Source organism: Astyanax mexicanus, chromosome 3, assembly GCF_023375975.1.
Source record: "Astyanax mexicanus isolate ESR-SI-001 chromosome 3, AstMex3_surface, whole genome shotgun sequence".
In the NCBI taxonomy this organism is placed as follows: Eukaryota; Metazoa; Chordata; class Actinopteri; order Characiformes; family Acestrorhamphidae; genus Astyanax; species Astyanax mexicanus.
In genome coordinates this window covers 55389985-55407185 of record NC_064410.1, presented here as the reverse complement: position 1 = coordinate 55407185, position 17201 = coordinate 55389985, and the positions used below count along the sequence as shown (strand labels likewise).

Below are 17201 nucleotides of genomic sequence, written 5' to 3'. Positions count from 1 at the left end.
TGCTTTTAGATTATGCATGAATTGCACAGTGGGTGGAAACAGTGGGTCTTGCCAGTACCACCACTACCATCATTGCCACCTTCCCTGGTAGCAGGTTGGTGGTCGGTGCACATTAGAAATTCTAGCGAACTGATCATCTGGAATTTTGGCTTCAATTGAGAGGGTGTGATTGGAGTGTGACTCCGGCAGGGTCTTGGAACAATAAAAAGGCAAGAGTGGACAGATGCTACTACATCTTCATAGCTAATTCCTCTATTTATTTTTTTTAAATATAGTAATCCATTAGATTATTCTACATTAGAGTGACTCTACCAACTCTTGTCCATACCATGATAGACTCATGGCTATTGGACGTGTTGCTAATTTAAATCATAGTAAAGATTGAAATGGTAAATTAGTGAATGTGACTCTGCATTGTAGTGATTGACCAAGGTTTGCCAGAATAATCCCTTCCCATTTGGCTCTATTAGCTATTTTATTTTATTTTTTTCATGATTGAACCGTTGAACTGAAGTGTGGCACGCCGCAGGAAGTGTCCGGCTCATTTTGGACAGATGCTTTTTGATTATGCCTGAATTGAACAGTGTGTGGAAACAGTGGGTCTTGCCAGTAGCATGTTGGTGGCCGGTGCTCATTAGAAATTCCAGCGAACTGATGATCCGGAATATTGGCTTCAGTTGTGAGGGTGTGCTGAAGTGTGACTCCCTCTAAACCATCACTGATTGGTGGAAACTTAACATTAGACCTCAAGCAGTTTGGACTGTGTGTCTCTCCACTCTTCCTCCAGACTCTGCTCCCTTGATTTAAAAATGAAAAATGTAAAATTTACAGATGATCAGTGATGGTTTGGAGAGAAACATGTCATCTGCTGGTGTTGGTCCAAATCCACTGTGTTATATCAAGTCCATATCAAGTCAGTACAGTTTCGTTTTCCCAGACAATCTTACAGCACTTCATGCTTCCCTCTGCTGACAACTTTTATGGAGATGCAGATTTCATTTTCCAGCAGGACTTGGCACATTGCCCACACTGCAAAAGTACCAATTAGTCTTATACAGCTCTGGAAACATTTTTTTTACCAAATTGAAAACCTCTGGAATATAATCATCAAACCAAGCTGAACTGCTTGAATTTTTTTGCACCAGGAGTAAAGGCATAAAGTTATCCAAAAGCAGTGTGTGAGACTGATGGAGGAGAACATGATGCCAAGATGCATGAAAACTGTGATAAAAAAAAAACAACAACAACAAAAAACAGGGTTGTTCCACCAAATTGGTTATTGATTGGTTGATACAGTGCCTTGCAAAAGTATTTGGCCCCCTTGGACCTTTTAAACTTTTGCCACTTTTCAGGCTTCAAACATAACGAGATGAAATTGTAATTTTTTGTGAAGAATCAACAACAAGTGGGACACAGTTGTGAAATGGAACGAAATTGATTGGATACAAATCTGTGGACTATGATGGGGGTGTGCCATATCGTATCCTACACAATAGTATCGCCAACATTTTTTGAATATCGTAAATTATATTATATCTTGAAATATCATCCAGTATCATTTTATTACCTTAAGCCAGTGTATTATTAGTATCACGACATTCTGGATCATTAACTTCTGTTACAAATATGATAAAATTCTTGTATTTTTTTAATATCTCAGTTAGGGGTGTGCCATATCATATCGTACGCAATATTAAAATGTAATTTTCATTTTGTTGCAGTAGTGTATTCTTGAAATATTTATGTTCTGATTGAATGTTTTGTCATATCGCCAAGAATATTGTTATCATGATATTGTTTTAGGGCCATATCGCCCACTCCTAGACTATGGTACGATATATTGGCTTGAATTGGGAGGGTGTGTTGGATCGTGACTCCGGCAGGGTCTTGGAACAGTAAAAGAGCAGGAGTGGACAGATGCTGCTGCAGCTTCCTGATCACACCATTCTCTTTCTTCTCTCCCCGCAGGTGATGTGGCCCCCTACTTCAAAACAGAGCCGGGGCCTCCGGAAACCCACCTGGAGGGAAACCGTCTGGTCATGACCTGCCTGGCGGAGGGCAGCTGGCCTCTGGAGTTCAAATGGATGTTCAACAGCACAGATATCACTGCCTTCTCCCCGGAGTACAAGTGAGAGCCTCCCTTCATCTCAGGTTGCACCGCAGGAGGGGTCTCACTTAGACGACTGCCCCAAGGGCCCGAGGGAGGGGGAAAAAAGCAGGTCACATTTAACAGGGGGAACTAATTCATCGCCTTCTGACTCCACATGTAGCCTTCTTACACAGCGCCTATCACAGCCGTGTCAGACTTACAGTATATTCACTATGATCAAATATACACGTTACCGTGGGTGGCCTCCATGGTTGTTACACAATGCCCTACAGCCAGCAGCTTCTAGGTACAATATAAGTACTTTTTTTGTATTCAAAGGTTCACTCTTCATATTTGTACCCTCAAAGGTACAATATTGGTACAAAGTAATTCCTAACAGCAGGAAGTACAGATTTGTACCATTTAACCAGCCAAAATGTACATTCAGTATTCTGTATCACTGTACCAATAAACAATATATACAGGGGTTGGACAATGAAACTGAAACACCTGTCATTTTAGTGTGGCAGGTTTCATGGCTAAATTGGAGCAGCCTGGTGTCCAATCTTCATTAATTGCACATTGCACCAGTAAGAGCAGAGTGTGAAGGTTCAATTAGCAGGGTTAGAGCACAGTTTTGCTCAAAATGTTGCAATGCTCACAACATTATGGGTGACACACCAGAGTTCAAAAGAGGACAAATTGTAGGTGCACGTCTTGCTGGCGCATCTGTGACCAAGACAGCAAGTCTTTGTGATGCATCAAGAGCCACGGTATCCAGGGTAATGTCAGCATACCACCAAGAAGGACCAACCACATCCAACAGGATTAACTGTGGACGCTGTAAGAGGAAGCTGTCTGAAAGGGATGTTCGGGTGCTAACCCGGATTGTATAAAAAAAACATAACATAAAACCACGGCTGCCCAAATCACCTCAACTCTCCTGTTTCCACCAGAACTGTCCGTCAGGACAATAAGTTTCACTGTCCAACCCCTGTATATTTTAATTATACATTTTTCAGTACCACTTTAAAATAAGACTATCTTTATAAAGGGTTTATGAATGGTTTATTAAGGGTTATTAATTAGGCCGAAAATACTTTAAAACTGATTAATAAGCAGTTAATAAATAAATATAAATAATAACATGGATAGAAATGACAAGAGTGAGTTAAAAAAAATGGCAAAGTAGTGATTCCACACTTTTCTACCATTTCTACTGTCAAACCTCAAATCTTTCTAGATACTGATCCTACTTTGTGCTTTCCACCAATCAGCATTAAACTTGTCATGTTAATATATTTGTAAGTATGTTTACCTCTTCACTATAAATTAAATGACTCCGTTGAGTTAAATGACTAAGCAAACAACGGATCACTGTCGCCTTTTAAATTAATGTGTTGTAACTGCTTATCAATGGATTTAAGGCATTTACAACTTAATTAGTAATACTTAATAATCTAGTTTATAAACCATTTATTAACCATTAATAAGGGTAGTCTTATTTGAAAGTGTACCCATTTTTCATTTGAAAGCCAGGTGATTTTTTGACACATATTTAGTTGATGATAATGTTTATCTAATCTATTTATAATCTTTAAAAATGGGTACAAAAAAGGACTTTTACTAAAAGGTGCTTTTTTACCTCAATATAAGTTACAGCCCCAGTGATAAACTTTGTACTCTTGTACTTTTTTTTTTTTTTTTTTGTTGAAAACTTCTTTATTTGCGTTGTGGGGAGAAGGTGATTACAGCAGTAAAGATAAAAAAATATATAATAATACAGAGAAGTAGAAATAGTGCATTACATAAGATTCCTGATAAGACTAATATCTTTGTACTATTTTAAGTACAAATCTGTACTTATTTTTCTTAGTGTGTAGGCTTGTTTTTATGTGCAATTTACTGCCTGATTTCTCCGCTTTTAAGTAAAATATTCATCACTTTCTCCATGCTCTCGCCGCAGTATCACACTTCAGGAAGTGTCAGAAAGCTTCACGTGCTTTGGACACTCATTCAACGGCCTTTGATTGAGAGAGAAAAAAATAAAAATAAAAATAAATGAAAGCCCAGGAAATTAAACTGAAAATTTAATTAACTTTCCCTGCACTGATTACTAGAGTTTATGCAATTGCATGTTTAATCATTCATACACTTTTCAATTCCACTACTTGCTTTTTATCGTAGTTACATTTCCCCGAGAATAGTGCAGCCTCAGCTGTGCACTCTGCAGCCAGCTCTGAGCAATTTCTTAGACACACAGATTGGTAAAACTGATGACATATCAGCCCTGCGTGCTCCCTTTGTCTTTATGAAATAGCCCGCTGCTGGAGACGACTTTTCACAGTTGGGCGACGCATTCGAACACTTTACCTGGGAGTACAGAGCAGTGGTTTATCCGTGGGAAGCTGCAATGTGCATTGCTTTACTTCTTTTTATTCACCTACAATTCCAGGAACCACACATTCATATTGTTGCTGTGATGCAAAAACCTTGCATTTGCCAGTTTTTATTATTTTACAGTATTCCTTACAATCAGTAATTAAAAACAAATAAATAATAATAAAACAAAATTGGATGACAGGATGTAAAAAGCAAATAATAATATTAATAATCATAACAATGCAACAAAACATCTTGCTTTGAATTAACCCTGATTTTTAATCACAGCTTTCATGCGTCTTGACATGCACTTCACCAGTCTTACACACTGCTTTTGGGTGACCTTATTCCACAATTAAGCAGTTTAAGCTTTGTTTAAAATATGGGTTATCATATCAATTTTACCTTTTTTTTTTGTTAATTTTGCCATTTCTCATTTTCTGCAAATAAATGCTCTAAATGAGAATATATATATTTTTGTAATTTGGAAGAAATGTTGTCTGTAGTTTATAGAATAAAACAATAATGTTCCTTTTACTTAAACATAAACCTATAAATAGCAAAATCAGAGAAACTGATTCAGAAATTAAAGTGGTCTCTTGTTTATTTATTTTTTTCCCAGAGCTGTATATCATGGTTTATCAGCTTGATATTAGTTACCACATTTTCAGGCCTGCAACATATTTTTTGACAAAGTTTGGAGAGTAAAGCATTTACGACAATATCAGGCAATAAAGCACGTTTTTTTGTGGTCTATGGTACAGGACAGATTTTTTTTAATTCTCTATTAATTCTCAATTGTGGAAAAGTCCAGGACCCTTACCCTGTTCTTCCACAGCCGGGGCTTTATAGTGTGAAAAATGCATGGGTGTCCCTGGAAAAATATTTTATATTGAAGGCAGCATATGTTTCTATAGGGTCTTATTGCACTTTTTTCTTAATTTATGCTGCAACAAAGAAGTGTACAGACAAATCCTCATGGCTTTTGGACTTGTTGCTGATAACAGTCTGGATGGTCCTCATTGGCCCTGTTATACATTTTATTTTGTGGAATGTGTTGGAGGCCTGATATGCTGGAATGGATCAAATATTTACTGTCTGCTATTAACTAGAAGTCAAAGTCATTGACTTTCATTGAACATTAAGATGTTTTTTCCTTCCCCTGTATAGCTGCTTTCTTTAGATACACTGGTGCTATGGAATAAAAATGATCATTTGTCCTTGTTTGGAATTCGTTCATATAATTGCTATTGTTTTTCCAATTATCTTCCATCATCGGCACTGGAGCAGCACTTTCTCAGCACCAGTGGGGCTTCTATTGACTTTCCCTGGAGAGAACGCGGCTCCCGCTGAGATAAACCCCACGGTGGTGCCGTTGGAAGGCACGAGAGAGTCTGGGTGAGGAGGGAGGCGCGGCACATTAGCCACATTCTGAAATGCCGGCACGTTTTAATGCATTGTTTCCATGGGCACTAATATCGAGGGAAGTGGCCATTTGGCACAGGAATGATATTCGTCATCGCAGGCGAGAGCTGGGTGGGATTTGTGGGGAGTCTAATGGCATTTTAATGATTCGCTCGCTCTAATGCGCAGGTTGGCAAAAAGGCCTGGTCTCGGCTGCAAGGGTAAACCTTTTAACCCGGTCTGTCTAAGTGAAAGCGCACTCAGAATCCAAATCTCCTGCAAGTGTCTAAATGCGCCACAAAATATCAAATTTCCATAGCACTGTGCTTATGCAAAAAGAAAGTCGCAGGTGAGGAGAATGATGAAATTTCCCTGCAAAAGTTAGTTATGTGCTTCTCTCTCTCTTTCTCTCTCTCTCTCTCTCTTTCTGTCTCTGTCTCTCAGGTACACTATTCCATCCCTGCAGCGATCAGACATGGGTATATACCAGTGTGTGGTGAGGAACAGGATGGGCGCTCTGCTGCAGAGAAGAGCAGATATACAAGTGGCATGTGAGTGTCTGACCACCAACCAGTGGAGTGGTTTTCACTTCCATCCCCAGAGAGACCCTAAAATCCCTGCCTGAACACCTGATTCAGCTCATCAAGAGCTTTAGAGCTTTAGATTCAGCACATTAGATAAACCAGGTGTGAATTTAACAGGTTGAGCCAGGTGTGTTAGAAGCAGGAAAAACACAACAGTGAAGTTCTCATGATTTTGTACCTCTCAATCAATTAGTCAGTCAGTCAGTCACTCATTCAGTCAGTCAGTCAATGGATTTATCAATCAGTCAGTCAATCAGCCAGTTATTTAATCAGTCAATCAATTAATTAATCAGTGAGTCAATCAAACAGTCAATCAATCAATCAATCAATAAATCAATCAATCAATCAATCAATCGGTCAGTCAATCAGTCAGTCAATCAATCAATCAATCAATCAATCAATCAGTCAGTCAGTCAGTTTGTCATTTAATTTATGAATCAGTCAGTTAATCAGCCAGTTATTTAATCAGTCAGTCAGTCACTCACTCATTCAGTCAATCAGTCAGTCAGTCAATTAATTTATCAATCAGTCAATCAATCAATCAATTAATCAATCAATCAATCGGTCAGTCAATCAGTCAGTCAGTCAATCAATCAATCAATCAGTCAGTCAGCCAATCAATCAATCAATCAATCAATCAATCAGTTGTGTAGTCCATGCCTATACACCAGATTCAGCTCATAAAGTTCTTCAGAATTGAACCAGGTGTGAACAGGACATTTTGTACTTTATCTATCAAAGCCAATCAGTCAAACAATAAATCAATCAGTCAATCATTCAATCAGTCAGTAAATCAGCCATTTAATTAATCAGTCAGTCAATCAGCCATTTAATTAATCAGTCAGTCATTCAGCCAGTTAATTAATCAGTCAGTCAATCAACCAGTTAGTCAGCCAGTCAATCAGCCAATCAATCAATCAATCAGTTAGTCAGTTTGTCATTTAATTTATGAATCAGTCAGTCAATCAGCCAGTTATTTAATCAGTCAGTCAGTCAATCAATTTATCAATCAGTCAATCAATCAGTCAATCAATCAGTCAATCAATCAGTCAGTCAATTAGTCAATCAATCAGTCAATCAATCAGTCAGTCAATCAGTCAGTCAGTCAATCAGTCAGTCAATTAGTCAGTCAGTCAATTAATCAGTCAGTCAATCAGTCAGTCAATCAATCATTCAATCAGTCAGTCAGTCAATTAATCAGTCAGTCAATCAGTCAGTCAATCAATCAGTCAGTCAATCAATCAGTCAGTCAGTCAATTAGTCATTTAATTTATAAATCAGTCAGTCAATCAGCCAGTTATTTAATCAGTCTGTCAGTTAATCAATCAGTCAGTTATTTAATCAGTCCGTCAATCAATCAGTTAGTCAGTTAGTCATTTAATCTATAAATCAGTCAGTCAATCAGCCAGTTATTTAATCAGCCAATCAGCCAATCAGTCAGTCAGTCAATCAAAGAGTCAGATAATTAATCAATCAGTCAATCAGTCACTCACTCAATCAGTCAGTTAATTAATTAGTCAGTCAGTCAGCTCTTTAATCAGTCAATCAGTTCATTATTAATGTAATAAGTAAAATAAATAAAAGTAAAAAAAAAATATAGGAGCATAGTGGAACAACACAAATAAATGAAACAGTTCAGAGATAAAAATAACTTTTTATTAAAACAAACTTTATTATAAACTAAAAGCACAGTAAAATATACAAGTAAATAAATAAAGATAAATTGAAATTGAAAAAAGTGATTAAATATCATAAATTATAATAATATAATATTATAAATAATAATCAACCGACTAAAACATTTACAGGCAGAGGTTAGGTGTCTGGAAAACATTCAGTCAGTGATACAGACTGACCCGTACAGCCTCACGCCTTAGATCTCTTTACTTTACAAACATGTGATGTTTCCCCAGCTCCCCCTTCACATCTCCATCTCCCAAATCAGCTGTTTAAAACACTTCACACTGACGCAGAAAACACACAGCTTTCCTCTGTGCTGTTCTTTCTGATCTGTGATGCAGTCTGGGAGTGCTGCGTGTCTGAATACACGGCTTTGTCTGATTGAGCACCTCAGTGTTTGATGCTTATGCATCGATATGTAAAGAACAGAGCGGGGGGTCTGTGGAAGCTTTAGGGGGGCTCTTCTGTTTAGAGTACAGGATTTTCATACACTCAGATACTCGTTCAGGTGTTTAACCACAGTGCTGACTCTCTCTCTGCAGATATGGGGGATTTTGTTGAAGCTGAGCAGAGGAAAACAGTGACCCAGGGCCGGGCCGCCATTCTCAACTCACCGGGGGTCAGCTGCTTTCCCCGACCGCAGGTGACGTGGTACCGAGACGGCTACAAGATCATTCCCAGCAGCAGAGTGTAAGTAGTAAACTTCTTAATTTGTTTGGGTTGGTTTGAGTCTGGTTTGATGAGTCCTGTTTGGTTTAAGTCTGGTTTGGTTTGATTCAGGTCCGGTTGATTTGAGTCAGGTTTGGTTTGAGTCTGGGCTGGTTTGCTCTGGTTTGAGTATGGTTTGGTTTGAGTATGGTTTGGGTCAGGTTTGGTTTGAGGCTGATTTGGTTTGGTTTGAGTCTGGTTTGAGTCTGGTTCGCTTTGAGTCTGGTTCGGTTTGAGTCTGGTTTGAGTTTGGTTCGGTTTGAGTCTGGTTTGGTTTGAGTCTGGTTCGGTTTGAGTCTGGTTTGAGTCTGGTTCGGTTTGAGTCCGGTTTGGTTTGAGTCTGGTTTGGTTTGAGTCTGGTTTGAGTCTGGTCTGGTTTGCTCTGGTTTGAATCTGGTTCGGTTTGAGTCTGGTTTGGTTTGAGTCTGATTTGGTTTGAGTCTGGTTCGGTTTGAGTCTGGTTCGGTTTGAGTCTGGTTTGGTTTGAGTCTGGTTTGATTCTGGTTTGGTTTAAGGCTGATTTGGTTTGGTTTGAGTCTGGTTTGAGTCTGGTTTGGTTTGAGTCTGGTTTGAGTCTGGTTTGGTTTGAGTCTGGTTTAAGTCTGGTTCGGTTTGAGTCTGGTTTGGTTTGAGTCTGATTTGGTTTGAGTCTGGATTGGTCTGGTTTGAGTCTGATTTGGTTTGAGTCTGGATTGGTCTGGTTTGAGTCTGATTTGGTTTGAGTCTGATTTATTTTGAGTCTGGTTTAGTTGGTTTGGGTCAGGTTCGGTTTGGGCCTGATTTGGTTTGGTTTGAGTCTGGATTGGTCTGGTTTGGTTTTAGCCTGGTTTGGTTTGATTTGAGTCCTGTTTGATTTGAATCTGGTTTGGTTGGTTTGGGTTTAGTTAGTTTTGTGTCTGGTTTGATGAGTCCTGTTAGGTTTAAGTCTGGTTTGGTTTGATTCAGGTCCGGTTGATTTGAGTCTGGTTTGGTTTGATTCAAGTCCGGTTGATTTGAGTCAGGTTTGGTTTGAGTCTGGGTTGGTTTGATCCCTGTCCTGTTTGGTTTGAGTCTGGATTGGTTTGTTTGTTTGGTTTGGTTTGGTTTGGTTTGGTTTGGTTTGGTTACGCACAGGGAAAAATCCAAGATCACAAAAAATATTTCCCTACAAACCATGAGAGAACATTGTCTCTGCTAATTGGTTACATGTGTAACTTGATTCAAAAGTCACTCTGGATAAGAGCATGAGCCTTAAAAGGTGGTGATGACATTTTATTAATGTCAAATGTCAAAAGTCATAAATGTAAATGTATTGATCCAGCACTCACCTCTAAATGTTTTTATCCCATTAATCCCATAAGTCATGAAATCGTGAGTGGACTAATTAAATAATTAAATTTAATGCCAATTATGGATGCTTTTTTAAAATGAAGTAAAAGAAAAAAAAAAGACAAAAATGTACACACAAAGGTTATGTTGCAACAGCAATGATATACATATACAAACACACAGTGTGCGTTAGACTGACATTTGTTTGACACTTATCTGGGATAAAAATGGATGAGCCGGAGGGAATAAATGAGGTTATGGGTTTCTAGTGACCTCATATACGCATTTATTGGTTAAGACGGCGTGGATGTGAGCGTCTGTTCATTCGGAAAGGGCAGAGTTGTCACAGCTACTTTTCAGATGCATCAAGTGTATCTTTCCTCCCCCTCTCTCGTTTTTACCTTATCCTCCTCCATTTCCCAGGTTCACATCAGTAACTCCATAATCAGATTACTTCAGAACATCACAGTTTTTGGTTTCTAAGGCTGTTTTCACACCAGCACTATTTGGTTCGGTTAAAAGCGAATTCTGGTCAGTTTGTAACTTTAGTGCAGTTTAATTGAGCAGGTGTGAAAACAGTTATTGCACTCGGGTTTAGATCAAAAGAACTGGATAGAGACCACCTAGAGGAGGGGGTCTCAGTCTGGTCCCAAACGAACCCTGGAGATGTGCTTATAATTTATATGTTAAAATAATAGATATCATTCATTAATAATCTAGTGCCACAATGAAAGTCTGGCATTTTACTTAGAGCACACGAAGACCTGTTATAATACACAATATAAGTGACTATAATTAATATTATATTTAAGACAAGAATAATTTATGCGTGGTTAAAATATATTTATAGGAGTATTGAGGATTTGTTTATAAGTTGAAAGCTTTTTTTAGTCATAATGCATAATTCCGCAAGCTGGGACTGAGTTGCTTGGTATCGATGTATGACATGTTATAAACACAGCTATTATAGTGCATTATAATCACAGTTCATGATGCATAATAAACATGGCTATGATGAATTACATGAATACATTTTAATAAATATGTATAACCGTGATTATTATGCCTTATGAATGCATTATAATATGTAATGAGCATGTTTATAGAGTCTTATAGAGATGACATTCATAGAAAGTGTTACCGATAATTCTTTGGATAGTTCCAAATTGTTTTTACACTAATTAGGTGTCAATCAGCTGAAATAGCAAAGAGAAATAAAAAAAAATGCATGCTAATGCTGCATGCATAACTGCACTAATCTGATTATTATAAAAAATCAGAGTTTTGAGTTCATGTAAACACATTAACTGAAGAAAACGCGTGAGATTGTGTGTGTTTTGCTTACTTCTTTCTGTCAGAGAGAAGGAGAAGTGCAATTAATGCCCGTTCCCCGCTGTTCTTTAATCTAACTACGGTAGTTCTTCATTGCCTTTTTTCTAATTAGCAGGCTGCCCAGGCAGAGACAGGCCCGCTTGATCCGCTCCCCCATTATCGCTCAAGTGTCTTTCTCATTCCAGCTCATTCCGGCAGCGCCCCAAATCACAGCCCGCCTCACCACCCAGCCATACCTAATGACTCGCCCCCTTCATCCCAGCCCGACAAAAGGTGCTCGTGTTTGGGGGGAAAAAAGCATTCGATTCCATCCGAGAGCGTAATTGAAAAGTGATTAGGATCGCGGCGGCAAATTTGGAAGTGCTCTGGGGCCGGTAATGATCCACGTTCATCTCAGTCCTCTGCAGGATTTCTGCTCCAGAACGTGGGATAGGGATTAACATATGGACAAAAATGTGGTGTATGACTAAAGATATCCCAAAATCTGATAGTGAAATATGATAAATTCATTTCTTAATTTACTAATTTTCTCAAACATTTTTCTGCACTTGGCTAGTCTAGACTATTTAGACTAATTGCCTGAGGTTAAGAAGTAGTTTAATGCATTTGTTCACTGTCTACCTCACTCTACCTCACCCTACCTCTAATTTTCCTCACTCTAATACACTCGATCTTGCTCTAACTAACTGTCCCTCACTCTACCTCACCCTACCTCTAATTTTCCTCACTCTAATACACTCGATCTTGCTCTAACTAACTGTCCCTCACTCTACCTCACCCTACCTCTAATTTTCCTCACTCTAATTCACTCTACCTCGCTTTACCTCACTCTAATTCACTCTACCTTACTTTACCTCACTCTGATTTACTCTACCTCACATTACCTCACTCTAATTCACTCTACCTTACTTTACCTCACTCTGATTTACTCTACCTCACATTACCTCACTCTAATTCACTCTACCTCAATTTACCTCACTCTAATTCACTCTACCTTGCTTTGCCTCACTCTAATTCACTCTACCTCACTTTACCTCACTCTAATTCACCCTACCTCTAATTTTCCTCACTCTAATTTACTTGATCTTGCTCTAACTTACTGTCCCTCACTTTACCTCACTCTAATTCACTCTACCTCACTTTACCTCACTCTAATTCACTCTACCTCACTTACCTCACTCTAATTCACACTACCTTGCTTTGCCTCACTCTAATTCACTCTGTCTCACTTTGCCTCACTCTAATTCTCTCTACCTTGCTTTGCCTCACTCTAATTCACTCTGTCTCACTTTGCCTCACTCTAATTCACTCTGTCTCGCTTTGCCTCACTCTAATTCTCTCTACCTTGCTTTGCCTCACTCTAATTCACTCTGTCTCGCTTTGCCTCACTCTAATTTATTCTACCTCGCTTTGCCTCACTCTAATTCACTCTACCTCACTTTGCCTTACTCTAATTCACTCTACCTCATTTTGCCTTACTCTAATGTACTTTATCTCAAATTACCTCACTCTAATTCACTCTACCTCACTTTGCCTTACTCTAATGTACTTTATCTCAAATTACGTCACTCTAATTCACTCTACATCAGATTGCCTCACTCTACCTTGCTCTAACTTATTCTCCCTCACTTTGCCTCGCTCTAATTTAGTCTAGCTCACTCTACCTTGCTCTGCCACACTCTACCTCATTCCACATCACTATAGTACACTGTAAATTTATTTACCTCAATTTGCCTTTTTCTACTTTGCTCTGCCTCACTCTACCTCATTCTGCCTCATTTTGCCTTGCTTTAACTAATTCTACATCACTCTGGTTCACTTTACCTTAAACTAACTTACTTTATCTCACTTTACCTTGCTTTAACTTACTCTCCCTCTCTTTACCTCAGTCTTCTTCACTCTACTTCTCTCTGTCTTACTCTCATTACCTCATTCTGTATTACTCTGGTTCACTCTTTATAACTCTAACTTCCGTTCCCTCACTCTCCCTTTACCTCCCTCTACCTCACTCAAGCTTACCTGATCTTATTAGCACAGTCTGCAGTGTGAAGAACTCCCTCGTTTGGTGCTCTGTCCACATGTTTATTGTAAAAATCACATCATGATGGCAATAAAAATATGATTTATCTTGCAGCCCTACTTTAGGCTTTACTCTGATTCACTCTGATTTTGGAGAGGCACTTCTGCCCACATGCCTGAGTCTGAGTTTCGCAACTTTCCATCTCAGGCAGCTGCCTTGAAGTGTGAGGCAGCCTAGGCTTCTCGCCTTTTCCCGAGGTCCTCTCTTAAGGGATCTCATCTCTTTAGTCCAGCACAGTGGAAGAGAATGAGGAACAGAGCTTCAGTAAGCCACAGTCCGGCCCCTATATACTATGCTTAGAGTGTCCTGGCGTCCCGCCAGCTCCATAATTGGACCGGCACTCTCCTGCCACTCTCCGCCTTTGACACAATATTGCATCAGGACAAAAAGCAGCCTCTGTACTTCTGCAAATGAATATGCCACTTCCAGCCGGCATTAGCGGCCGCGCGGCCGCCTCTGAGCAAAGCAGACAAGGTAGCGTTAATGCTAACAGTAGCGCTAATGCTTGTGCCAGCGCTTGTACTACACTGAAAAAAAATGCTGAGTAAAATTTACTTTAAAAAAAAGTTTCGCAACTTTCTGCATTTGCTTTTTTTTCTTTTAAGTAAATTGAATTTCAGATAAATTTAAGTAACTTCAACTCGGTTTCAAGACTTAAATGTTACATAGAGTAAATAAGTGAACTGAACTTCAGTCAATCCTTTCTTTTAGTAAACTTTAATTCATTTATTTTTGCTGAATCAATCCTTTATTTTAGTAACATTTACTTTATTTCTTGTTTTTTTTATAATTTTATTTTTTAATTTTTCCCATTTTCTCTCCAATTTACATGGCCAATTACCCAATCATTAGGACTCCCCTATCACTTGTAATGTCCAAACACACCAGGAGGGTGAAGACTAGCACATGCTTCCTCCGATACACGTGAAGTAAGCCACGGCTTCTTTTTGAGCTTCTGCTGATGCAGCATTGTCAAGCAGCATCACAGCGCGCTCGGAGGAAAGCACAGCGGCTCCGATACATCAGCTCACAGACGCCCCGTGCTGTGGACATCGCCGTAGGAGTGATGTGGGGAGAGAGCGCCATCTACCCACCCGGAGGGAGCAGGGCCAATTTTGCTCCCTCTGAGCACCAGCAGATTGATGGCAAAGCTACATGAGCTGGGGTTCGAACCTGCAACCTCCCGCTCATAGTGACAGCGCTTTAGACCGCTGGACCACTCGGCGCCCCAACATTTACTTCATTTTCTTTAATTTCTGCATACAATATTACCTAATTACAATTACTTAATTTATACAATATTACTCAATAATTTATGATATATATAATATATTATAATTCCTGAAATTTAAATATTTGTAGTTAAAACACACATATTACACTCACTCAACACATGGATGGCAATACATTGGTAATACATTCTTTCTAGTATACTAAACACAATGTATTACATGCCATCCACGTGTTGAGACAGAGAGACTTGCTCTGTTTACAAAATACATTTTTGAGATTTTGAGAAATATTTGAATGTGTGTTTTAACTAAAAATATTTAAATTTCATTAATACTGTATAAATTAAGTAATTGTAATTAGGTAATATTTTATGCAGAAATTAAGGAAAGGTTGCTAAAGGGTTGTTTTGTGGTTGATGAGGTCTTGCTGTGGTATATGTGTTGGCTGCAAAGTTGTTCAAGGCGGCTGCTTAGGCTTTGTGATGTTATAGATGAAGCTCATTATGCACTGTAAACCCCTACGTTGTTTGAACTCAAACAATTTAAGTCTGTTTTACATAAAATTGGATAGTTCTAATCATTACTCAACTATTTTGAGTTAGTTGAACATTTGTGGGCACATATATACATTCAAACTGAGATCTTTCTTTGAGTAGAACCAACTTATAATAATAACTGAGTTTAGTCTGTTTTGCCATTGGCAGCTTTTTTTCCATTGACTTCTGTATCAATCTATTTGCATACTGGGTGTGTCCAACAGTTTCTGACTCACACTCACCATCAGTGTGTAGTCATTCCCCCTGGGCTACCTTACAAATAAATCAACTTCCCCTTTAGTTGTAATAACTTGATGTTTTAATTTATGCTAACTTAAGTTTTTATTCCCCATTACTTAAAAAAATTTGAGCAAACCGGCTGCCTTAAAAAAGTTAAATAAACTCAACTTATCCGGCCTTACAGTATAACAAAAAATAAAAAAAAGTTAAATCACCTTCCCCTTTAGTTTTAATAACTTGATGTTCTAAGTTATGCTAACTTAAGTTTTTATTACTCATTACTTAACGTCAACTTACTAAATTCAACTTATCCAGACAGTGTGGTAATTGCTGAAGTGTTGCTAGGGGGTTGCTAAGGTGTTGCAATGTTATTGATGTAGCCTATTATGGTGGTCGCTAAGGTGTTGCTAGGTGGTTGCTATGGTGTTGCAATGTTATAGATGTAGCTTATTATGGTGGTTGCTAAAGTGTTGCTAGGTGGTTGCTTTGGTGTTGCTTAAGTAAAGGTTACTTAAAGAAAAGATTGATTCAGCAAAAATAAATGAAGTAAAGTTTACTAAAAGAAAGGATTGACTGGAGTTTAGTTCACTTGTTTACTCTGTGTAACATTTAAATCCGAGTTGAAACAGAGTTGAAGCTACTTACATTTATCTGAAATTAAATTTACTTAAAAAAAGCAAATGCAGAAATTTGTGAAACCTTTTTATAGTCATTTTACGCATCATTTTTTTCAGTGTAGTGCACTAGTGACCTTTTTTTTACCTGTTGAACCTTGGCAGCAGCCCCAGAAGATGCCAGCTGTCTTCTGACCCTGCGCTGGACTCAGCAAGCCTGCGGGGACTCAGGGACCCGGACCAGCATCTGGCCCCGGACGCTCTCCGGCACGCGAGCGGCCAGCAGGCTAATATAAGAAAATCATATTCCTGGCCAAGCTCATTAGCATGTTCCTGGATGTGATGTCATGTTCGTAATTGTTCTGCGGCAGCAGCCGAAGCAGCGCAATCAGCTTAGTCATTTAAACTGGCGCTACTTGTAGCCGGCCCAGTCCCCAGGAAGGGCTTTTGGAAAATAGTGGTGTACTTCATAAGCTATTGACTCACATGGTGATTAAATTAACTGGCCTTGCAGGATCAAAGTTTATCTGCGTGGGAGGATCCGCGGCCCAGAATCAATATCCACGCGGTGCGACGCTCGACCACGCAAATCTCTTTATGAGTCTCATAAGATATTTATGTCTCGCAATCGAATCCTGCCGCGCCGCCATGGAGACAAATGTCCTCCACAGAATAGCGGGGCATGAGGAATTGACGCTGGGATGCTCATTTAGAGATGACCTCGTCTGCCAGCGCGACGCGTCGCCATCAATTCCGCTAAAGACGCTGTTTTATAATGGCTTCTGTTCCCAGCGGCCGCTCAAAACAAAGGGATTTAACTGTGGATAGTAAGTGTAAACACTTTAGAGGAGCGCAATAGAAAAGATCACACTCTGCTCAAACAGATTTACATCTTCATTAGCCTCACAGCTCTGCACTCTGCATATCTGTAACAATACAACTAACCAGAAAGTGCACATCCTGCAGAACCTGAGAGTGTGATGGCATCTCAACGTCGCTACTGTGATAAAGG

At 39.1% G+C, this 17201-nt stretch overlaps 1 protein-coding gene and 1 long non-coding RNA gene across 5 annotated transcripts in view; one reads left to right on the top strand and one right to left on the bottom strand.

The window, feature by feature from the left end:
- The window catches only part of sdk1a (sidekick cell adhesion molecule 1a), a 601048-nt gene that overhangs the window by 261074 nt on the left and 322773 nt on the right, over nucleotides 1–17201 (top strand). For all 4 annotated transcript variants that reach the window (XM_049475506.1, XM_049475505.1, XM_049475504.1 and 1 more), the window contains exons 3-5: nucleotides 1969–2128; nucleotides 6320–6426; nucleotides 8682–8829. In XM_049475506.1, coding sequence (XP_049331463.1) covers nucleotides 1969–2128; nucleotides 6320–6426; nucleotides 8682–8829 — 415 coding nt within the window. The remainder of the gene's footprint in view (nucleotides 1–1968; nucleotides 2129–6319; nucleotides 6427–8681; nucleotides 8830–17201) is intronic.
- Nucleotides 1–17201, bottom strand: part of LOC125799256 (uncharacterized) — a 345287-nt gene that overhangs the window by 13913 nt on the left and 314173 nt on the right. The window lies entirely within an intron of this gene.